The sequence below is a fragment of the Vulpes lagopus genome, chromosome 6, assembly GCF_018345385.1.
Source record: "Vulpes lagopus strain Blue_001 chromosome 6, ASM1834538v1, whole genome shotgun sequence".
Classification (NCBI taxonomy): Eukaryota; Metazoa; Chordata; class Mammalia; order Carnivora; family Canidae; genus Vulpes; species Vulpes lagopus.
In genome coordinates, this window is record NC_054829.1 from 42,512,453 (window position 1) to 42,537,667 (window position 25,215).

Consider the following 25,215-nt stretch of genomic DNA (forward strand, 5'->3'; position numbering starts at 1 on the left):
TCATTATAAGCTCTGGTGTTGCCACAACAGTAATTTAATAATTACAAAAAGCATTTGATTTGATTCTTTCTTCCACAGTTGTACAGCCTGTAATGACCACATCAGTGAGACTGACTCGATCGGCCACTCAAGCAGCAAAGCAGATTGCCAGAACAGTCTCATCTACTACAGCAGGAAAGCCAATCATAAGAGCTACTAATGGTAAAAATTATTTCTTGACCAGTGACTGATCTAGAATGTTTTGGTCTTTGAGGTTTTTTGTGTTCAATATTAAAAATCATCACGTATGGGATCCCTGGGTGGCGCAGCGGTTTAGCGCCTGCCTTTGGCCCAGGGCGCGATCCTGGAGACCCGGGATCGAATCCCACATCAGGCTCCCGGTGCATGGAGCCTGCTTCTCCCTCTGCCTGTGTCTCTGCCTCTCTCTCTCTCTGTGACTATCATAAATAAATAAAAAATTAAAAAAAAAAATTAAAAAAAAAAATAAAATAAAAATCATCACGTATGACTCTGAGCAAGAAACAAGGAAATGGGAGATTCCAGTTCCTAGGGGTAGATTCCATGCCTCAACATTCAGTTAGCACACAGTGGATGCTCAAAGGTGGAAGTACCTGAATTGGTGTGAGGAGCACTTCAAAGAGAAAAATTAAAAAAAAAAAAAAAAAAAAAAGAAAAAAAAAAAGAAAAAGAAAAAGAAAAAGAAAAATTAATCACCCAAATAAATTACAGCCCATCCAGCCATGCATTTGGTGGAATACAGTGTAAACATTTCAGAAAAATGTTGTAAAAGCACATGATGTATTGAGCAAAGAATAACAGATCAAATTCTGAACAGTATGATCACAATCCTAAAATATGTATATGAATATGTGAACATAGAATAAAACTGGAGGGGTGCCTGGGTGGCTCAGTGGTTGAGTGTCTGCCTTTAGCTCAGGTAGTGATCCCAGGGTCCTGGGATCGAGTTCCACCTCAGGCTCCCCACAGGGAGCTTGCTTCTCCCTCTGCCTATGTGTCTGCCTCTGTGTGTCTCATGAATAAATACATAAAATCTTTAAAAAAAAATGAATAAAACTGGAAAAACATACTCTAAAGTGTCAATAGTAATTGTTACTGAGTAATGTGATCTTGGATTATTTTTAAAGATTTGGTCATTTTTGTGCTCTACTTTATTTTCCTAATTTTCTGTAACTGATAACCAGAGGCAAAAAGTAAAATACCTTAACATCGTGCTTTTGTTTTGAAAACAGATGGCTTATACTTGGCAGGAAATTTCATGTTTTTATAATATGATTTTTAATCAAAAAGTGGTTTAAGATATGCATTCCTGTTTTTGCCTTTTTTCCTTTTCCAAATTACCTCGTACCTGTAAAGCAGCATTTTCTATCTAGTCAAAATGATCATCTTATTTCACTTTTTAGATCATGAAATGGAAAGACAGAGACCAAATCAAAGAAGACCTACCAAAAAGACAGAAACAAAACCTGATAAGGTAGAGTATAAACATCTATTTCTGGACACTTTGAAAATCTCACTGCTACTTTCATAAAGTTGAAATTAAGCGTAATACAGAACTACTTCAAGAGGGTTAAGCTACATATGTGTTAAAACCCCTTGAGCCATAAAGAAGCATCAAGAGGATTTATTGTTGTTGTTGTCTTTCAGGTATTATACCCTCAGAGCTTTATAGCTAGAGAAAGCATAATTTGGTTAACGAGACATAGAGAAATACAATAACACAGCCAACAGGAGTCTTCACATGGGAATTTACTTAAGAGATAAGATGGAGTAGGGCAAAATGTATTGACTTTGGATTCATTTAGGCATGAATTATCTGCTTCCAATTAGCCAGATAACCTTGGGCAAGTTGTAAGTTTGTTTTCCCATCTCTAACATGCAATACTTAAAGTAGTTTTAAGAATGAAATAACCTAGGGGAGCCTGGGTGGCGCAGTCAGCTAAGCATCTGACTCTTGGTTTCAGCTCAGGTCATGCTCTCAGGGTCCTGGGATTGAGCCCCCACATCAGGCTTCACACACTCAACATGGAGTCTGCTTGAGATTCTCTCTCACCCTCTGCCCCTCGTGCTCATGCTGTCTCTCTCTCTCAAATAAATAAATAAAATCTTTTTTAAAAAAAAGTATGAAATAACCTAACATTTCTAATGGCATTTAGCATAGGGCCTAGTAGAGTCTTTAAAAAAAAGTCACCGGGATCCCTGGGTGGCGCAGCAGTTTGGCGCCTGCCTTTGGCCCAGGGCGCGATCCTGGAGACCCAGGATCGAATCCCACGTCGGGCTCCCGGTGCGTGGAGCCTGCTTCTCCCTCTGCCTGTGTCTCTGCCTCTCTCTCTCTCTCTCTCTCTCTGTGACTATCATAAATAAAAATAAATAAAAAATAAAAATAAAAAAAAGTCACCAATTTGAGGGTCCAATTCCTTGGCTTATGATTCACATTATAATTCCTTAACCTTAAAAATACGTTTTTCCAAAGTGTAAGAAACCTGGCTAGTTCTTACTAAAAATCAAACCTATTTCCTCCAAGGAAGGCAGTATAGGATAAATCGTCATAAGCAAGCAGCTGGCTCTCATAGTTCTTCCCTTAAGATTGATTTCCTCCTTAAGGATTAATGCTAGGTTTTTACTTTCCCTGCTATGTTGGCCTCAGGGACAGCGTCACCCTTAAATTCTTGTCCAGGTTGAAATACTCTGGTTTCTGTTTATATCTCATTGAAAATCCGAAACAGAGACTTCTAAAAATTACGTGTAAATGAGTATGTGAGGGCAGCCCTGGTGTGGTTCAGCAGTTTAGTGCCCCCTTCAGTCCAGGGCTTGATCCTGGAGACCCGGGATCGAGTCCCGCGTGGGGCTCACTGCATGGAGCCTGCTTGTCCCTCTGTTTGTGTCTCTGCCTCTCTCTCTCTCTCTCTGTCTCTCTCATGAATAAATAAATAGAATCTTAAATAAATGGATGAATGAATGTGTGAAATGGCTATGGGGGGTCAACAGGTACCAACTTCCAATTACAAAATAAATAAGTCCTGGGGCTGTAATATATCACGTAGTGACTATAATTAACAATACTGTATTGCATATTTGAAAGTTGCTAAAAGAGTAGATCTTAAAAGTTCTCATCACAAGAAAAAAATCCTATTTATATGGTGATGGTTGTTAACTAGATTTATTGTGATCATTTCACAATATATACAAATACTGAATCATGTTATACACTTAAAACTAATGTTATATGTTAATTATATCGCAAGTGAAAAAAAACCAAGTAATTAAATTGACTTAAAGAGAAAATAGGCTTCACTTTTCACTAACATTGAAAAACAATTTTGTTCCTATGGTGGTTATTTATAATAATCCAAGATTATGGGCAGCCCCGGTGGATCAGCGGTGTAGCGCCGCCTTTGGCTTGGGGTGTGATCCTGGAGACTGGGGATCGAGTCCTGCGTTGGGCTCCCTGCATTCATGGAGCCTGCTTCTCCCTCTGCATGAGTCTCTGCCTTTCTCTTTCTCTTTGTCTGTCATGAATAAATAAATAAAATCTTAAAAAAAAATGTTTTAATAATCCAAGATTATTTACAAAAAGGATTTCGGACATGACAGTAGTGGTATCTAATAAACATTGGATTTCTGATTCTGAAACTATTGTAATTATCAGCATAATCTAAAAAGAGATCTGTATTAGGTGAGTAAATTTTTCCACCTTAGTTTTTTCTTCTTCTTTTTTTTTTTTTTTTTAAAGATTTTATTTATTTATTCATGAGAGACACAGAGAGAGAGAGGGAGAGGCAGAGACACAGGCAGAGGGAGATGCAGGGAACCTGACGTGGGACTCCATCCTGGGACTCCAGGATCATGCCCTAGGCCGAACGCAGACGCTAAACCACTGAGCCACCCAGGTGTCCCTCCACCTTAGTTTTCATGTATTTTAATTTGTTGTAACACCTAAAACATGTTACTTATTCCTGTGAGGATTGGTTCTCTCTCCTGGATCATAGCAATGATTTAGTGTAGCTGGTCTTCTAGTTCCTTGTATACATTTCATTGTATTTGATTTTGTCCCTTTACGTACATGGGACATATATATCAACTTCCACATTTTCAGGCCTGTAAAAATTGGTCGAATATATCCCCAGAAAAGGAATTCTCACTCTATTCTGTTTACTCATGACTAGGTTGTTTCTTTTAAAGTCGATAGTGAAGATAATACTTTGGATTTACAAATCAGTGCAACAAATGGAATGGATCCAGATGGAGTCTTACCAAAAATGGAGAATTTACCTAAGAATACTGCAAAAACAAAGGGGAAGAATTCCTTTGCACCTCAAGATTTTGTGTTTCAGCCACTGGATGGTCTGAAGACCTATCAAGTAAAACCTATGACTCCCAGAAGTGCCAATGCTTTCTTGACACCCAGTTATACCTGGACCCCTTTAAAAACAGAAGTGTAAGAATATAATGTTAATAATGAATTCCTTGCTAAGATGAGTAACAAATATCTTTCTTAGATTTGGCTTGTGTTTTTTAAAGTTCTTATTTATTTAATTTAACTACAAATCATGAAAATTTAGTTTTTAAAAAAAAATTCAGAAGGCTGCAATAATCCATCTGACAGTTTTGATAGTTCCTGTGCATTGTTATTAACATTATTTTCATAGTACAATTTGTGTTATATTGCTTTTAGTAAGTGACTTTATTGTAACACTTAGAAATAAATTTTTAGAAAGAAATTGCTCTAATACTGTAGCTCAGATATGGGTGTTTGTGGTTTTTTTGCTGAGTATTTAGAAAAATTACCTCTAAAGGCAAAAATGATTAACTTGCAAAGTAGAGGGAGGAGTGTATGGGTAGGGATCATATGGAATCTTTAAAAGGCAAGATTCTTTTGCAGACTGGCTGTGGCAAATTTACTAGAAACTGTTCAGCAACAGCAAGACTATTAAGTGTTTATTCCATTAAGAGATTGTCAAAATCTTTAGATCACATGAACGATTACTAAAGATGGACATCCCCACTGCATAGGTGCTTACATTTTTCTGCTCCAGCATAGATATGTTGTTTTTAAAATGGACATATTTCTAGGGCACTGACTGGCTCAGTCAGAAGAGCATGCAACTCTTGATCTTGGGGTCATGAGTTCGAGCCCCACAATGGGTATAGAGATTAAATTTAAAAATAATAAAATTTCTGTTTTATCCCAGATTTTTAAAAAACAATGTAATTTTGAAATCCTTCAGTTATATGTATAGGGTTCATACTTCATGAAGTATATTTTTTGCTATTGTTTTTAGTGATAAGACTCAAGAAGTGACAAAAGAAATTTTGACCCAAGAATGTAAAACTTACTCTGCAAAGATGATACATCAAGATTCAGATAAACTACAATGTCCTTTGGGTTCTTTAACAGTTTGGAATAAAGGTATGGTATTTTAATTAAATTTTTACTTGCCTTCTGGATTGTGATTTATCAGAGTTTTGTTCACAGCCCCACAGGGTCAGAAGAGATGGGAAACCTGGGGAAAGATATCTGGACAGAGTTGGAATGAGGAATGCAGACTGAAAAAAGGCAGGAAATAAATGTAAATTGGAAGAGATTAAATTATTGAAACACTTTAGAGATGTGGTGAATGAAATCATTGAAGCAGAAATAAAATGTTAAATTCAACAATGAAAGAATGGAAGGATTTTTAAAATTTGTCTTTTGTAGGGGATGTCATTTTAAAAATTGCTGCTTTGAAAGTTATATGTAGTGTTTTCTTTGTAGAACATGTCTTAAATAAAGATGAGACTACTACTAAAAATTCAAATGGCCTTACAATAAAAGAAGTCCCATCACTTGAAATAATTGAAGATCAGATATCTCAGCCCCACCATGATGTGCTGTATTTCAGGTTTGTCCATTTGTTCCTAGTGTAAGATTTTGTATTAATGTGTAGATATTTAAAACCAAAGTTAAACTATTTTAACCTTAATATAATAGATGAATTAGACTCTGGGTGATTTTTAAAAAATTTAATTATTTTTCAGTAGCTAGTACTTTCATTTATGTGGTTTCTAATTTGAAAGATAGAAAAAGGTACAAGCAAGAAGCCCTTTCTCAATTGTCTCCCAGCCCCACAGTTCAAACCTTCCATGGAGGCAAGTGTTAATTCATGTTTTGTGAAAACTTTCAGAGAGATAGATAACATGTAGACAAACATTTTTTTCTTTTTTTATACAAACAGTAGCTCACTATTCTGTTTTCATTTAATGTTCAATGTGGGAGACATTCCATTTTAATACTTAGAGCTTTTTCATGTTTTTTTTTGTTTATGTGTGGGTATGTGGGTGTGTGTGTGTTAGTGACCATATAGTATCCAATTATGTGGATGTGCCACAATTTATTTAGTAGTAAATTGCTGTTGCTGGCTATCTACATTGAGTTTGGTCTTTTACTAACTCACTCAAGACTGCAAAGAACAACCTTGTGTACTTTCCAGTTGTCTCATGTGAAAATATGTAATGGCCTCAATTTACATTCCCTTAAACAAGGTATAGGGAGTTTCTGTTTTCTCATACCTTTTTTTCCCCCCAGAAAGAAACCAAATTAACCTTTATTTTACAAGGAAGTATAGTGGAAGATGGTAGGAGCTCTTTGGCCTACTTAATCATTAGATAGGATTACTTTTCTCTAATGGTTAAGGGTGAAAATTAACATCCTGTTTGGGGAACTTCAACCATGTCACCTAAGGCCTTGGAAACAAATCAGAGGACTGTATTTGGAGAAAGGTCCCAACATTCCATATCACATAGGAAATAATTACATGCTGCTATTCTATTTTTTTTTAAGCTTTTTATTGTGGAAAATTTAAAACATATATGAAAGTGCAGGGACTTATACACTGAACCCCCATATACCCATCATTCATGGTCAGTCTCATTTCATATTTATTCCCATATACTTCTGACTCAGGATATTTTAAGAAAATCCCAGGTAATCATATCACTTCATCCATAAGTATTTCTGTAGGTATTTTTCAAAGTTAGACTCCTATTAACCATAATACTTATTGTTAACATAATCATAATAATTAATGTCATAAAATATCCAGTCAGTATTCACATTTTCTAAATTATAGTCCACGTGCAGGCATGCACACATACACGTTTATGCACATTTTGTTTATTTTTGAGAGAGAGAAAGTGTGTGTGAGCAGGAGGCAGAGAGAAAGAGAGAATCCACACTGGGTGCCTCAGTCAGGGCTCATGTCACAACCCTGAGATCATGACCTGAGCCAAAATCAAGAGTTGGACGCTTAACTGACTGAGCCACCCAGGTTCCCCCATGCTATTTTTGAGTGAATGTATTAAGAACATTCTCATACCTTTTCCAATACAATGTTAACATTTTTTTTGAGCTTTGCCAATAAAGTAGATAAGAAATACTATCTTGCCTATAGTCAATATTTATTGTATTATGAACGAGTATCTTTATACGTTTGAAAGCCACTTCAATTATTTTTAAAGCATGAAATTTTAGAATTGTAGAAGATTTTAGAGATTAGCTAATCTGTTATGTTCTCAACTATGAGACATTGCAATAATAAGCAATTTACCCAAATAAATAATGTCAGATCTAAATCAGGTCTCATTTCTCATAACTTAAGTCATCCTTTGTCATGCCACTAGATATTAAAAGGTAAAATTTTCTTCTAAGAAACAATTATCCTGTTTCTCCTATGAGGATGCTTTCTCTAAAGAAACAGATTACGTTTACTTTGGGCCAGCATTTCTTAACCTTGGTGCTATTGACCTCTTAGACAAAGTAATTGTGTGGACCATCCTTCTGCATTGTAGGTTGTTTGGTAACATCCCTGGCCAGTAGCATTCCTCTAGTTCATGACACAGAAATGTCTCTAGACATTGTCAAATGTGTCCTAGGGAACAAAATTAGACCTCTGTTGAGAACCATTGCCTTTGGAGTGACAAGCAAAGCCTAATAATTATAGAGAATCTGTAAGGCTCTGTCACTGTAATTCCATAGTTAGAGTTTTTAGCTTCAAACTTACTTTTGAGGGATCCCTGGGTGGCGCAGCGGTTTGGCGCCTGCCTTTGGCCCAGGGCGCGATCCTGGAGACCCGGGATCGAATCCCACGTCGGGCTCCTGGTGCATGGAGCCTGCTTCTCCCTCTACCTATGTCTCTGCCTCTCTCTCTCTCTCTCTCTCTCTGTGACTATCATAAAATAAAAAATAAATAAAAATTTTTTTAAAAAGTCTAAAAAAAAAAATTACTTTTGAGAGTTGAGTTGATGTTAGTTCCATGGACAAGAGCAGAACTAATAACAAGAGAAGTAGGGAATATCTGATTCTGTAAAGTCTCTAAAAAATAAGAATGGAAGAAATTGGAAATATTAGCATGAAAAGTGGGCTCTTGGTATTAGTCATTTGTGTAAGTTTTAGATGTAAAAAGAGAAACATAGGGTATTGACTTGTATTTATGGCTTTTAATGTATCACCGTACATAAAATCACCATCAACTCTAAAAAATTAACATTGTACCCAGCTTTTATACCTTCCTAATATCATGTGTGTCATAATGCTAATACTTAGATATTAGTATGAGAAGCATTTGTAAAACTGAAATGTATGTCATAATTTTAGAAATATTCTTCGGTTAGAAACTGAGAAATTAACTTCGCACTGCCTTGAGTGGGACAGGAAGCTTGAATTGGACATTCCAGATGATGGTGAGGGAACATTTATATTTTTATTTTAGTTTTGGTTTTTAAAATATGGTTATAGTTATATTTATCTAAAACATAAAGATCTAGAATTGTCCAACTGAATGGTTACATTGTTATTTAAAGCAGCAAGAATTTTTCGTATCTCAACATACGTTTGCTAGTATCTCTGTGCTAAGATGGCACATGACTTAAAAGTTTAAGTAATTAGAATATTGATTGCTTTTCCTGAAAATTAGACATTTGCCTATTATTAAATTGACATGAGTGACATCTGTAACTGGTATTATCTAATTAAACAAAAATATTTTTCTGAATGAATATTATTACCTGAATCAATATGGAACAGATTTTCAGAAAAGTTCCTTAATCTTTCTTATCTGAGAAGCTGTTTAGAAAAGAATCATTTGTGTATTGTCAATGTGAAGTCCTTTGTAGATACTGATGTGTGATGAGTTGTTTGCAGTTGAAATCTTATTAAACACAAGGAGAGGTAGAGTGCTGCTGTTTGTGCAGCAATATGTATGAGAATGAATAATGCTAATTTTTAGCAGGAATTAAAGCAGATAGTGAAAGCTCGATGTTTGTAAAACAAAATTTTGTAATGGTATTTTTTTGTTTTGCATTAAGGTAAGAATTTGATTCTTCCCTAGGATATTTATGGTGAGATCTTCTTATCAGCTGGGGGCTGGCAATAAAGGTCCAGTTTTGTCCTTTAACTTTTAAAAACCTCATATTTCCTTTAGCTAAAGATCTTATTCGTACAGCTGTTGGGCAAACAAGACTCCTTATGAAAGAAAGGTTCAAGCAGTTTGAAGGGCTGGTGGACAATTGTGAATATAAGCGCGGTGAAAAGGAGACTACCTGTACAGATCTGGATGGATTTTGGGATATGGTTAATTTTCAGGTATGTGGTCAAGCATTTTCAGTGTATTCACTCTGAGATAGTCTTTTTGAAAATGAAGTTAACAAAAATAAACTATGAATAATGGAAGCTGATTTTTAGGTACTTGTAATACTAAACGAGATATTAGATATTATAAACTGTAAAGCACTATCTAAATTTTAAAGATTTTTTTTTAAGATTTTATTTATTTTTTCATGAGAGACAGAGAGGTAGAGACATAGGCAGAGGGAGAAGCAGGGTCCATGCAGGAAGCCCAATGCGGGACTCGATCCCGGGACTCCAGGATCATGCCCCAAGCCGAAGGCAGACGTCTAACCTCTGAGACACCCAGGCGTCCCTGATTTATTTATTTTAGAGAGAGAGCATGGCGGGGCAGGGGGGCATGGGTAGAGGGGGAAGAATCTCAAGCAGACTCCTCACTGAGCATGGACCCTGTCATGGGGCTTGATCTCACAACCCTGAGATCATGACCTGAGCTGAAGAGTTGGACGCTTAACTGACTGAGTCACTCAGGTGCCCCCAGCACTGTCTAAATTTTATAAGTGATGTCCACTTCTTCTCCACTTCAGGATGATTTCTATATGGTTTGGAAATTGAGATTATATTCAACTGTTGCATAGACTATAATGACTCTACATTTGAGAAAAATGAACAAAGTTAGTCTTTACTAGTTCAGATCATCTAGCAGTTACTGAGTTCTTACTACGTGCCTGGCATTGTACCAGAAATTTAAAACCAAGGCACATTCTCTCTCCCAGAGAAGTTCGTAGCTTATTAGTGAGTTAGACACAACATATAATTCTACTCTAATGTACAAAGTGCTGTGATAGAGGGAATCACTAGGGAGATCAAAAAAGGTATGGGAGGAGATGATACTTGTACCTTTTTGACCTTATTTTAGAGATGAACATATAAAATACTTATAAAGGAACCAGTAGCCAATAATCATTAGATGTTTGAGGAAAGCCTTAAACCTGGGAGAGGTGGAGGGAGACAAAGAAGTCAAAGCAAACCCGGGAAGAAAGCTTTTTGGATGGAGGAAATGAGGATAATAAAAGAGAAAAGAACTTTTATTTATTTATTTTTTTAAAGATTTTATTTATTCATGAAAGACGCAGAGACATGTGGGACTCAATCCCAGAACTCCCGAATCACACCCTGAGCTGAAGGTAGATGCTCAACCACTGAGCCACACAAGCGTCCCAAGAACTATTAATGCGAGTGTTAATATTCTCAAAGAGACTCGAGTGTTAATTTCTCATCTGCCAAATAAGAACAGCTATTAAGAAAAGAACTGTTCGAGACCAACAAAAGAATAGTCTTTGAAGATAAAAACTATGAGATTAGAAATATAAGGTTCAATAGAAACGTAGATTGTAAAGTTAAGATCTTCCATAATATGGGGGAGATGTAAAATAGGAGAGACTGAATAAGCTAAGAAACAGATAAGAAGATAAAGTGGACCAACCTAGAAGGTATAACATCCAAATAATAGGAATTTCAGAAAAAGAGAATAGAAAAGATAATGAAGAGGAATTGATCAATGAAATAGTTTAAATTTTCCCCCAGAACTGGAGGACCAGATTCGAAGGAGCCCATTGAGTGCCCAGCTTTATGGGTCAGAGTAGACCCACAGCAATGCACATGATTAAATATGATTGTACTACTTTGGGGATGAAGAGAAAAATCTAGGGACGCCTGGGTGGCTCAGTGGTTGAGCATCTGCCTTTGGCTCAGGGTGTGATCCCGGGGTCCTGGGATTGAGTCCCACATTGGGCTCCCTGCATGGAGCCTGCTTCTGCCTCTGCCTGTGTCTCTGCCTCTCTCTTGTGTGTCTCTCATGAATAAATAAATAGAATCTTAAAAAAAAAAAAAAAAAAAAAGGAAAAAGAAAAATCTAGAAGTTCCAGGGTGAAAAAACAAGTTTTACACAAAAGGTCAAGAATCAAAATAGCCTTGGATTTCTCAACAGAAACACTGAAAGCTGAGAGAAAAATGCCCTCAAATTTCTGAGGGAAAATAACTTCCAACCTGGAGGCTTGTACCCAGCCAATTACATGTGAGAGTGAAAAGGCACTCTTTAGACACCCAAAGTCTCAAATTTTACCTCCCAAGTTTTCTTTCTTAGGAAACCAAGTAAGAATGTATCTCATAAAAGTAAAGGAATAAACCAAGAATCAGGTGGAGGTGGGACTGATCCTCAAGAGTGGGCTAAGGGAGTTGGGGCTGAGGAGACGTGAGGTGAGGTGAGGTGTGCAGGTAGGAAGCAGTAGTTGAGATTGGAGCAGGAGGATGCATTGTTCTGTGAGATTGGTCTCTGCAAAGCTTAGCTAAATACACTACCTGCTTTGTTTGCTTTTTAAATTGTGTTTAATAGATGTATGCAGACTTTAGAGATGAATTGATGATAGATACATAAAAACTAAGCAAATGAAAAGCAAAAACAATGATTCAGTAAAGAAGAAGTGAAGAAAACAATTTCAATCCCTATACAGCCCAGATGTGATTAGTGTTTAGGTAGTCATGATGATGTAAGTGTTGATTTATGACTGGTTTTCTTGTATATTTACCAGTTTTCATAATAATGAGTTGGCTCACTACCATCTTTCAGTAGTTACCAATTAATTTTGTGTTTTTTAGTAGTACTAATTGATAGATTTGAAGGTTTTTGATGTGTTTGTATTGTTTACATTTATCATCTATTGATATTCATTTCCCAACTTTGGCTGATAGGAGCCTCTTCAAGTTGGCTCCTGGAAGCTCTTTTTTTCCTTCTTTTTTTTCTTTAAGAGCTGTTTGAGATTTAATCTAATACCTAATTAGAATTTTTTCAGCATAAAAACATCTTGCGTATGTGCAAGTCAATCCCCATGCCCACTCCAGCCCCAAGCAACTGACTATGGATTTGCCTTTTCTGGACATTTCATGTTAGATACAATAATACAATATGTCATCTTTTGTATGTGGCTTCTTTCACTTAGCATGATGTTTTCCAGTTTCCTCCAGGTTGTAGCATGTATCTGTATTTTGTTGCTTTTCTTTGCTGAGCAGTATTTCATCATATAAATACATCACTCTCTAGTCACCAGTTGAGGGACACTTGAATTGTTTCCACTTTAGTGATTATGAATAGTCTTCCATGAATATTCACATACAAATCTTAGTGTGGACATTTGTTTTCATTATTCTTAGGGTATATATCTCGATATTGCTGGGACATATAGTAAATTGATATTTAACTTTTTAAGAAACTGCCAAGCTATTTTCCAAAGTGATTGTAACGTTTTACTTTCCCATCAACAATGTACTAGTTTTCCTATGACTCCACACCCTCACCAGTACTTGTTATTGTCTGTCTTAGGGAGCCATCCTAGTGGGTGCAAAAATGTTTGCTAAAGTAGTTTTGATTTGTGTTTATCTAGTGAACAGTAATGTTAATGATCTTTTCATGTGTTATTAGCCATTTATATGTCTTCTTTGGTGAAATTTCTGTTTAAATCTTTTGGCCATTTTTAAATTGGTTTTGTCTTTTTATTATTGAGTTGTAAGTGTTCTTTATTCTGGATACAGGTCTTTTATCAAAAACATTATTTGCAAATATTTTTTTTCCCAGTTTGTGGCTTGTCTTAATTTTCTGAGTGGTGTCTTCTGAAGTATAAACCTTTTTAATTTTGATGGTGTTCAGTTTATCAATTTTTTTCTTCTCTATTATGACTTGGCATCATGTCTAGGAATTCTTTTTTGCCTGATGTCAGCTCACAAAGATTTTCCTATGTTTTCTTCTAAAAGTGTTGTAGTTGCACAGTTGGGTATCTGATTTATTTGGAGTTCATTTTTTTGTGTATGATATAGATAAGAGTCTAAGAGTTCATCTTTTCTCTTGTGGATATCCAATTTTCCCAGCACTGTTGTTGAAAAGACTTTCATTTCCTTGTTGTATTACATTGACACATTTGTTGAACATCAGTTGGTCATAAGTGTAATCCGGAATCTTTTTGGAATTTACATTTTATTCAGGAGAGAGAAACTGAGAGTACATATATGTATAAATACATAATAGGGGGATGTGAAGCATGTTTGCTAAACTATTGACAGTGGTTACTTCTTTGGAGGAGATTTGGAAATACCAGAATGATGAGGATCATATGCTGACAACACTGACTCCATCTTTGGCCCTCTATCTTGTTTATGCCTGAACAATGACCTCTCTTGGGCTACGTGTTCTAGGTCCCGTGGAGATTAACATAAGCCCTTACTGGAATGTGGGAAGGCTTGTTCTGATCTTCCCTAAAGTGGCACACAGAAGGCTCCACTTCAGATAACTAGTAGAGATGAGGATCATACCAGGATAAGGATCATACATTCTCATCCTGCTAGTAGATATAGTACTTGAATCTTTTAAGATGACAGTGTGTCAAGAGAATGAGAAGTCAAGCCACAGACTGAGAGAAAGTATTTGCAAAAGACATTTTGTTTAAAAAGCGGTGGGGGATCCCTGGGTGGCGCAGCGGTTTGGCGCCTGCCTTTGGCCCAGGGCGCGATCCTGGAGACCCGGGATCGAATCCCACGTCGGGCTGTGCATGGAGCCTGCTTCTCCCTCTGCCTATGTCTCTGCCTCTCTCTCTCTCTCTCTCTCTCTCTGTGACTATCATAAATTAAAAAGGGGGGGGGGGCATATTGTTCACATTGTATAATTTAGGAAACAAAAGCATCTAGTGTATCTTTCCTACATTTTAATGGTCAAAAATAAATTAGGACAGTTCTATCCTCTCTATGTAGATTCTGGAGCCTGTAAAACCAAAAATAACAGCAATTTTACTATAAGAATGCTTGATTTGAACACTAAATTGAGAATGACTTAGTCTAATTTTATATGACACGAGTCCAAGTCACCATTCTCAATTGTTTTTGAAGCTTCAGTTCATTAGTTTCTCATTTTAATATGGTTAGCATTAATCTGATAAACTTGTGCTTTATTTACTAACAGATAGAAGATGTAAACCAAAAATTCAACAATTTGACCAAACTCGAGGAATCTGGATGGCAGAACAATAATAATGTAAGCAAAAAAGTCCCTCAGGTAAGTTTGTGGTTTTATATCCAAATTTCTAATATAGATTCTTCTACTTTAATGAGTTTTTACTTTTAAGCTATAAAAACATTTAGCTTCAAATTTTTCATCTTTTTACAAATAAAGTGCCATATATCACTTAACAATGTCCCAATTGCCTTTGAAGAAAGAATAAGGAAATGGTCAACACTAAATTCAGTATTAATTCTGGACAGAAGTAGGTAGGTAGGGGCTATAATTGAATTGGGACACCCAGAGGGCTTCTAAGTTACTAAACAGTGGGTATATGTATGTTTGTTTTATACTTCAAACTGGGCATATCCATTTTGTTTTAATAATAGTAGTAGTACATAATTTATATAATACTTTATCTGTGCCAAATATTGTTCCATGTATTTTACACATATAAACTCATTTAGTCATCACAACAGTCCTGTGAAGTCGGTTCTGTTCTCCCCATTTTACAGTTGAGAAACCTGACATCCAGAAATCGCTTGCCAAAAGTGGAGCTGGATTTCAAGGCCAGACTTTCTCATTCCAAAATCTGTGTTCTTAATCAGGACACTGCTTCTTCTGTGTTTTATATGCTCTTTTGAGTGATCTATTTCAACGTGAAAGAATTTTTTTTTTTTTAATTTTTATTTATTTATGATAGTCACAGAGAGATAGAGAGAGGCAGAGATAAAGGCAGAGGGAGAAGCAGGCTCCATGCACCGGGAGCCCGACGTGGGATTCGATCCCGGGTCTCCAGGATCGCGCCCTGGGCCAAAGGCAGGCGCCAAACCGCTGCGCCACCCAGGGATCCCAACGTGAAAGAATTTTTAAATAGCAAAGAGGAACAATGGCACTTTAGAGCATCTATCTTCTTCCCTATGTGTTCTCTAAATTTTCTTATTTTCTCTGTAAAATTTGCTTTGTTAACATGATAGATTACATTCTTGTCTACTTGTTGCCAGTAATGTTTTGAACTCAAAGTTTGTGACCAGATGGATGCTTCTCAAACTACCTTAGAGCGTTGCCAGTTATTCTTTATATTTTAGAAGAACACCTTTGGTTGTAGAATCGGGTTTCTAAATTAGCACTTTATTATTGTGTAATGTAATCCAAATAAAATCTCTGTTTTAAATCCTATCGTAGGAGTTTTAAGATGGTAGAGTATTAAAAGAACCTATTACAAAGTCATTTTACTAATGAAATCTCATGACAATTGACTAAATTAAATGAATGGATTTCAGATCTATTAACAGTAAAGAATACTGGAACATTTTGGAGCCCCTGTGGGTATCTCTTATTGAGTACCTGGTTCCGGGAACATTAATATCCTGAGCGCAGCAGATAAGGGCTATGTCAGTATAGCATTCTATGAGAGCCTTGTAATTCTGTCTTTGATCACCAGGTGTCTCTCTTCTCTTACTTTATTCTACAGGCTACTGTTAAGATTATGGAACAAACTATTACCTATACTTTGATACTTTTCCCTCTCACCTCTTATTCATTGATCTCTCATTCCATTAGTTAGCCTTGTTTTCTCCCTTCCTCTCTTTTACATCAGTTTTTAGACATGTTTAAGGGTCTTTGTTTCCATTAAAGAAGAAAACCACTCGTGATGTTCTCAACTCCCAAGCACAGGCAAGCATCTGGAATAAGTTGTCTATTCTGTTGCTACTATTTTGGTTTCTATCTCTCCAACTCCCTGTGTTTCAGCTTCACCCCTCTCTCTGCCTCTAGAACAGTTATCACTAAGGATATTGATTCTCTAGTTGCAGAGTTATCAGGTATGTACTTATAAAATCCAGTCCCTCTGCAGGATTAAATATGGTTGATTCCTTCCTTCTTGAAATTATGTTCTGATTTTCCTCCTGCCTCTGTGCCCGTTCTTCAATCATGTTTGCAAGTTTGTTTTTCCATTTATCCCTTACATGTTTTGTGAAATTCACATTCCTAACTCAACTCTCTTTTTCCCTTCCACATTCTTCCTGTGCAGCCTTACCCATCCTGTGATGAGTCCCAAATCTTTATTTCAAACTAGACTTACTGCTAAACTCTAGCTCTATATATCTTGACTCCATGTACCTTAAAATCAGGATGTCCCAACTGAAGTCACCCGCACATGCATCCCTGTTTCTTGATCTAAGAGAATGGTATTGACATCCCACTAGGTGTCTAAGGTAGGAACCTGGCTGTCTTCTTTAGTCCTTTCTCTGTTTCACCATCTCCACCCACCACACATCCAGCAGATTGCTAAGTCCTCTCAATTTGTCCCCTTAAATATCTCTTGAAGCCATTCACGTTTTTCCATTTTTCCTCCTCAACCTAACTACTGTCCTCTTTTCCCAGTATCAGTGCAGTGGTGTCGTTTCTAACTGGCTTGTAACCCTCCAATCCATTCTCTGGGCTGTAGACAGAATGACCTTTCTGAAACACAAAGCCAGTAATGTTAATCTCCTGATTAAAAATCATCAGTAAGCTCTACTGTATAAATGTAGCTCCTTAAAAAGAGTTATGTGCAAGGGATTTTTTAATCTAGCTGTTGCTTATCTCCTCCCAGCTCCTCTGTGCTTTCTTTTGCTTCCGGCTTTGCAAACATGCTGTTCTCTGCACCCGCTCCTTTCCTCAGCTCATCTTGAGGTTAGCTTGACTGTGATTCCAGACCAGGGGCTACTTCCTGTCAGCCTTTCTTGATGACTCTGAAGATTGATTTGGGCGATAGTCTTGTGTTCTCTTACAGCTGTTGGATTTTGTCTGAATCATGACATTTATTATTCTTAGTGTGTCCATATCTAGCCCTTCCTTAAGCTGGGAACTCCTTGAGGGCAGGGGACTTTGTCCTTCACCTTTTGACCCCCAGCATTTTTAGCACATATGAGGAACCTGATTAGTATATGATGAGTGTGTTAAATATTTTATGCACGCTTTAATTATTTTTCTTATAAGATGATAATGAGTAGCTTTAAGAAGTGTCATAATTTTTCTTTGCAGAAGAAAGTTGTCTCAGGGGTAGCAAGTAAACCCAAACAGGATGATGATGGAAGAATTGCAGCTAGAAATCGCCTTGCAGCCATAAAACATGCAATGAGAGAGAAGATGAAGCAGAAAGAACCTGTGGAGGCAGCGGCCTCTGTAATGCCAAAGGAAGTTGATAAAATAGTGTTTGATGCTGGATTTTTCAGAATTGAAAGTCCTATTAAATCCTTCTCAGGTTAGTTTTTCCTCTAAGACTCCTTGAGAGAAATACTCGGGTTGGACAGGAGCTCGTATGAGAGGTCACAAATAGTGTTCACATGAAGGCCTACAAACTCTCTGAGTCTGGAAAATAGACTACATGCTCACTCACACAGGCAAGGTATGTTTTGATGCATATGATTAGATTGCTTTAAGTGTGATGCATCTTCTAAAATGACTTTTATATTTTCTAAGTGATTTCATATCACATATTTCATATGTGAGGTAGGTCCCAGGATCCCAAGAGATAAGAGACATGATGGAAGCATGAGAAGTTAGGTGATTTTCCTCAGGTTAGTTAGTTGGATTAGAATTTAAGATGCAAAGCATCTCAGGCTACCTTAAAATAAGGCTCTTAAAAATAAAATTAAGCCATCCCCCTTCTTTTGTTGGGCTTTAAAATGAAACTTACAGGGACGCCTGGGTGGCTCTGAGGTTGAGCACCTGCCTTCTGCTCAGGACGGGGTCCCCCGAGTCCTGGGATTGAGTCCTGCATCCCTCTGCCTGTGTCTCTGCCTCTCTCTCGGTGTCTCTTATGAATAAATAAAATCTTTAAAAAAGTCAATGAAATGAAACTTAAAGAAAATGGAATTTGATTTAATTTTGTATTTAGAACTTATGCTCAGATTTTATAAAAAACAGTATATGTACTAATTTCCTTTTTTCTTTTTTTAAAAGATTTTATTATTCATGAGAGACACAGAGAGAGAGGCAGAGACACAGGCAGAGGGAGAAGGAGACTCCATACAGGGAGCCCAGCGTGGGACTCGATCCCGGTACTCCAGGATCACGCCCCAGGCCAAAGGCAGTGCTAAACCGCTGAGCCAGTCAGGCGTCCCAATGAACTAATTTCCTAATTTAAAAATATTCCAAAATTGAACACCAATAAAAAATAAATTTATAAAAATAAAAAAATAAAATTAAAATTTTTAAAATTAAAAAATAAAAATATTCCAGTGAAACTGACTTTTAATACTTCAGGAAACCTTTCTTATGATTTATTTCTTATGATTTCTCAATAGCTATTTTTCAAAGGCTGTCTTTATTAGATTGAATTTATATATCTAGATTGAAATTACTTATTTATAAGCCACATAATGAGAGGTCATAGCTGAAGTCATCTCTTTGTTAAATCTTGGTAGGCACTTCTGTCAGTGCTTTAAGTGCTACATGCTTGTTTCCAAGGAAAAAGGGGCCAAATCCTCTTTAGGTACAAATCAGCTAAAGGGACTTTTTTTCCCTATTATTTAACTGTGTCCATGGGGATGTTTTCTGAGCATAAACTTGGGCTGCTATGTAATATTTACATTAAAATGTCAGTTTAGGGCAGCCCCAATGGTTCAGCAGTTTAGCACTGCCTTCAGCCTGGGGCGTGATCCTGGAGTCCCGGGATCGAGTCCCACGCTGGGCTCCCTGTATGGAGCCTGCTTCTCCTTCTACCTGTGTCTCTGCCTCTCTCTCTCTCTCTCTCTCTCTCTCTCTCATGAATAAATAGATAAAATATTTTTAAAAATAAAATGTCAGATTAGAGGCACTTGGGTGGCTCAGTGATTGAGCGTCTGCCTTTGGCTCAGGTCATGATCCCGGGGTCCTGGGATCAAGTTCTTCATCAGGCTCCCCGCAGGGAGCTTGCTTCTCCCTCTGTCTCTGAAAATAAAATTTAAAAAATAAAGTGTCAATTTATCACCTGATCTAATGTCAATTTAGATGTTACACCTAGTGTGGTCTGGTTTGTATCCTTTAAGCAGCTGCACTTCTTAGGACCCTAGGAATTGCCTCCTTGCTGCTAACTACCCGAGGTACTCATCACTGTGTATTCTTTCATGCACTCAACTTGGCATTTACGACTGGGGAGATTAAGGTTTATGACCCAAATCTATCTTGTTAAAATTGAGTTTTAGTTACAGAGCTCATGGTTTTGTATAAGGCTTATTACAGAAGTCCCCCAGAAAAGCCTCTCTCACTCCATTTGTCACTCCCTAGAGGCAACCACTTTTAGTTCCTGAAGGAGTCTTGAAGTCTTGAGTTATTTGACTATATTTTTTTTTTCTCAAATTGTGTAAATTTTATTTTCGTGAATTGTTCCTGTGATTCACTCTCCTCGGTTCTCCCTGATCTTTCATTCAGAAATACCTATTTTGTTTTTTTCAGGGTAAATAGACTATTTTTATAATTTTTCCTGTATTTGTTTTCTACTTCCTGGATTTCCTCAACTTTCATGTTAGCTCTCGTGGTGGTTTATTATTTTTTGGTTCTGTTCTCATGGTATAAATTCCCAAGTGCTCTTTCTCCTACTCGGAATGTTCCATGTTATAACGTTCTGTTCTTGTTTGCTAAGTGCACTGTCTTACCTTTCTGAGGATGGTAATGTTAGCTTTTATGTTTTCTTTCCCTGTCCAGTCAGTATTTGTTCTAGGATACTTGCATTTGTTTGGTTTGGGTTTCCATCTTTTGTATTAGAGGCTTTTCTTGGACATCTGGTGATCTTCACTACCTACTTGTGAAGAGCAGGTTTCTGCCCAGCAACACATGGGTCACAGAGTCTTTACTCTGGAGTGATGTAGCTGTGCTATAGTGCTAGGCACCTACACATCACTATATTTCATTCTTTTCTCAGGGGCTAGTCAGATTCCCCAGAAAGATTCTTCCAGTCTGCTACCTAGGGGGTAAAATTCTGGCTTGTCAGCCTTTTAGGAGCCAGGTAGGAGGAAAAAACTGAGCATCTCAACAGTTTGTTTCTGATCCCCTTTTTTCCATATAGTACTAATCTTTCAACCTTACCTGGTATCCCCTAGACCAGAGACCTCTTTTTCCCCTTTTTCAGGAAATAATCTTCTAGTTTTCTGGTTTGGGTGATGGTGGAGGCAAGGGGACATGTTGACAGTTGCCTACCTGTGCAAAATGAGGAAAGGGCTCTATTTGTTCTTTAAACTGACTTTGAACTGATCTTCCTGCTTTTAGCTACATTTTCATCTCTGCTTCCAGACATACTTGAGGCCACCAATTCTTTTGAGTGATGCTGTGGTATATATTGGGTTGATTCTCCTCTTCCCTGACTGGGACTAGTGGCTTAGAATTTATTTTCTTGGGTCTACTAAATAATATCCCACTCACTCATCTACATTACAATTTCCAAAGTTTTCTGGTTATTGTTGTCTCTTTTTTTTTAGTTCCCTTTGTCCTTGAAATTGTATTTCAAATTTAAAAAGCTGCTGAGTAGGGGCACCTGGGTGACTCAGTCAGTTATAAGCATCTGGCTTCTGCTCAGGTCAGGGTCCCTGGGTCGGGGATCAAGCCCCACATTGGGCTCCCTGCTCAGGAGTCTGCTTCTCCCTCTGTTCCTCCCCCACCCCCATCTCATTCTGTCTCTCTCTCTCTCTCTCTCTCTCTCAAATAAATAAAATCTTTAAAAAAAAAAAAAGCTAGTGAGTAAAAGGGTGGGGGGATGACTCTATCCTTAGAACACTCTGCATGATCTCTGTTCCTGCTTACAGTAGTGGGATGTTAAGAGGAAACAATCTAATGTGTGTGTTCAGTCCTATATTTAACTAAAAATCTCAGGCATTTGTCTTTAAAAAACATTTTATGGGGGATGCCTTGGTGGCTTAGCAGTTTAGCATCTGCCTTCGGCTCAGGGCAGGATCACAGGATCCGGGATAGAGTCCCGCATCAGGCTCCACAGGGGGCCTGCTTCTCCCTCTGTCTGTGTCTCTGCCTCTCTCTCTCTCTCTCTCTCTCTCTCTCTCTATGTCCCTCATGAATAAATAAATAAAATCTTTTTTTTTAATTTTAAAAGGGCAGCCCCAGTGGCTCAGCGGTTTAGCACCACCTTTGGCTGGGGGGTGGGATCCTGGGGACCTGGGATCAAGTCCCATGTCGGGCTCCCTGCGTGGAGCCTGCTTCTCCCTCTGCCTGTGTCTCTGCCTCTCTCTCTTTCTGTGTGTGTGTGTGTGTGTGTGTGTGTGTGTGTGTGTGTCTCATGCATAAATGAATGGAATCTTTAAAAAAAAAAGTTAAATAAAATAAAACATTATAAAATGTTTTAAAAATGGGAAAAAGAAACTGGTTGGTGGTAGGCTAATAGGACTTGGACTATCTTCCTGGATATAATGAAAAGTGAATGAAAGAGCTTTTTGATACAGAGATGATTTCTCTCCTCTTCTAGGACTTTCTATCTCTTCTGAATGTCTTTCTCAAAGACTTAGGACACCGAAGTCTGTCAGCAAATCTGTGTCTGAGAGCAGGGCTGAGATGGACCATCTAAGGCAGACTATGTCACCACAGAATCCTGATCCTCAAAGCACCAAAAGTGAGCATGTTGATAAGGAGACTTTGCTTTCAACTATTCCTAAAACCAGGTATTTCTTTCATGTGCTATTATTAAGAGTGTAACAGATGCTGGAGGGGTGCCTGGGTGGCTCACTTGGTCAAATGTCCAACTCTTGGTTTAAGCTCAGATCATGATCTTATTGGTGGTGGGATTGAGCCCTGCTTCAGGCTCTCTGCTAAGCAGGGAGCCTGCTTGAGGATTCTCTCCCTGAGCACCCTGCCACTCATACACATGCATGCTTTTGCACATTCTCTCTCTCTCTAAAAAAGGGAGCCTGACATGAGACTCGATCCTGGGTCTCCAGGACCAGGCCCTGGGCCGAAGGCGGTGCTAAATCGCTGAGCCACCCAGGCTGCCCTTCTGTTTTCTAAATGAGGGAACTAAGGCTTATAATTTCAGATCGAAAATTGGTTATATTTAGATATGCAAAGTAAATTCTGCAGATCTGAGAAGAAAAGTAATACAGTGTTGTTTGGTGCTAAACACACTGCAACTTTGGTGCTTAACAGATCTGAGCTCAAAACCAGTTCTGTGGCATAATAGCTGTGAAACTTTGGGACAAATTTAATTAAACTCACTTAGCTTCAGTTTTATCATTTATGAAACAGCAGTGTGAATACTTCCCTGCAGGGTCCTTGAGAGGTAGGCGCTTTTGTACCAACATCTCCTGAAAGTGCCTTACAGGGCACCTGGGTGACTCAGTTGGTTAAGCATGTCCTTGGACTCAGGTCACGATCCCGGGGCCCTGGGATCAAGCCCTGCATTGGGCTCCCTACTCAGCGGGGAGTTGGCTTCTCCCATTTTTCCCTGCTCATGCTCTCTCACACAAATCTTAAAAAAAAAAAAAAAAAAATGGGATCCCTGGGTGGCGCAGCGGTTTGGCGCCTGCCTTTGGCCCAGGGCGCGATCCTGGAGACCCGGGATCGAATCCCACGTCGGGCTCCCGATGCATGGAGCCTGCTTCTCCCTCTGCCTGTGTCTCTGCCTCTCTCTCTATCTCTCTGTGACTATCATAAATAAATAAAAATTAAAAAAAAAAAAAAAAAGTGCCTCGCAATTGCTATCTTGACAGATAGCAGAGCATAAATAAGAGCTAATCTGTACTAATGAATTATGTGCTAGACATGGTTCTAGGTTATTAACATGTATTATCACATGTAATCTTCAAAACAGCCCTATGAGGTACTAGATCAACATTTTTCAAGTGAGATAACTTGAAAAATGAGTAACTTGCCCATATTCAGCTTATAATTAGTAAAACTGAATGCTGCCTCTCTTCTCTCTGCTGTAGAGTACTGCCTCTGCACAAATGCATCAAAATTACCTATATAGTCCTTGTTCATGGAACATAAATGTACCAGAAATCTGATAGGAAAGACATACTTGAGAGTAAATGGAAAATAAAATTATAGTCTGGAGCCAAGAGACAACTGTTCTATCATTAATTTGGAGATGGAACAGCATTAAATACTCAGCCATTACAGCAAAGAAGGTTGTAAAAAAAAAAAAAAAAAAAACACCCTGTGAATTGAAATAGAGGAAACAAATGAAAGTTTTTGCTCTTAAATGTTTCATGGAACAAATTTTAAAATTTCAAATTGTATAAACCAAGGTATAATTAGCCTTTGTGGAGACTAAATATTTTAGATGTTCTGGAAATCTGTGGATTATAAAATACCAGTTTGTCATTTCTTAAATGTAAGTTGCTTTACTTTATATATATACTCTAGTTCATTATCTTGTGCTAAGAAGATCCATAGTTGTATTTAAGAGATATTACCAAAAAAAAGATATTACAAGTATTCTTTTTTTCATATATTACAAGTATTCTTTAAATTTTTTTTTTACTTAATTCCAAAAAATAGTCCTGAAAGAGCATCTTACACATAAACAACTTTGTGCAGTAAAGGCAAAGTGGAGCTGGAAACTAGAAATTTAGGATATGTTTTTTTAAATGTCTTGCAAGAGTTTGAGACATATTTCTAACTAAATACAAGATAAGAACTTTGAGATTGGAATATATTAAGCTATAACAAGTAAATCTTGCCAACCCCAGCTATATAATAACCTAGTTGCTTTGACTCCCAGGAGTTGACTTTATTCTAACCTTTCTCTAGTATGTATGTAGCTCTAGATTTGGCTGAGGTTCAAAAGATTGTTGTTAAACTGAGCAATAATGGTAACGGGCTGTGGGCTATCTGGTGAAGAGTACATCCAGTCTGTGTGGCCAACCTGCTATAACTGTAGTCTAAAACTAACCTATTTGGACCAGGCTCCATCTTTGACCCATGAAGGATAATATCAAAATACAAGTAGAAGACGTTGGGCTCCCGGCATGGAGCCTGCTTCTCCCTCTGCCTGTGTCTCTGCCTCTCTCTCTCTCTCCCTCTCTCTATCATAAATAAATAAAATCTTAAAAAAAAAAATACAAGTAGAAGGATAGCCATATGTTTAATTATCTGATTATCTCCTTTTTTTCTTCTATAGGAACAGCATAGAAGATGCTCAGTGTCCTGGGTTACAGGGTTTAATTGAAGTAAATGATGTAAGTCCTGGGACACCCGGGTGGCTCAGTGGTTGAACATCTGCCTTCAGCTCAGGGTGTGATCCCAGGTCCAGGGATCAAGTCCCTCATCAGGCTCCCTCCTCTCAGGGAGCCTGCTTCTCCCTCTGCCTGTGTCTCTGCCTCTCTCTGTGTGTCTTCCATGAGTGAATGAATAAAATCTTTTTTTAAAAAAATAATGTAAGTCCTATTCCAGTAGAGTAGATAGCCATTTATGTTATTAGTAGTAACTCCATAAGCAACTCCCAGAATGTCCACTGGAACTCTCAACCAGTCATATAAAATGATAATTCTTGTTTTAAAGGCCTTTTGGCTTGTTTGAAACCATTGTTTCATTTTGTGTTCTTTAACTCACATCAAGATTATTTTTTTAAATAGTTTTATTATAACAG

At 37.6% G+C, this 25,215-nt stretch overlaps 1 protein-coding gene across 2 annotated transcripts in view; it reads left to right on the forward strand.

Moving 5' to 3' along the window:
- The window catches only part of DLGAP5 (DLG associated protein 5), a 39,823-nt gene that overhangs the window by 10,354 nt on the left and 4,254 nt on the right, over nt 1-25,215 (forward strand). For both annotated transcript variants that reach the window (XM_041759285.1, XM_041759286.1), the window contains exons 6-16: nt 79-201; nt 1,422-1,492; nt 4,185-4,456; nt 5,301-5,428; nt 5,774-5,900; nt 8,651-8,736; nt 9,477-9,637; nt 14,625-14,717; nt 17,688-17,907; nt 22,096-22,288; nt 24,748-24,805. In XM_041759285.1, coding sequence (XP_041615219.1) covers nt 79-201; nt 1,422-1,492; nt 4,185-4,456; nt 5,301-5,428; nt 5,774-5,900; nt 8,651-8,736; nt 9,477-9,637; nt 14,625-14,717; nt 17,688-17,907; nt 22,096-22,288; nt 24,748-24,805 — 1,532 coding nt within the window. The remainder of the gene's footprint in view (nt 1-78; nt 202-1,421; nt 1,493-4,184; nt 4,457-5,300; nt 5,429-5,773; nt 5,901-8,650; nt 8,737-9,476; nt 9,638-14,624; nt 14,718-17,687; nt 17,908-22,095; nt 22,289-24,747; nt 24,806-25,215) is intronic.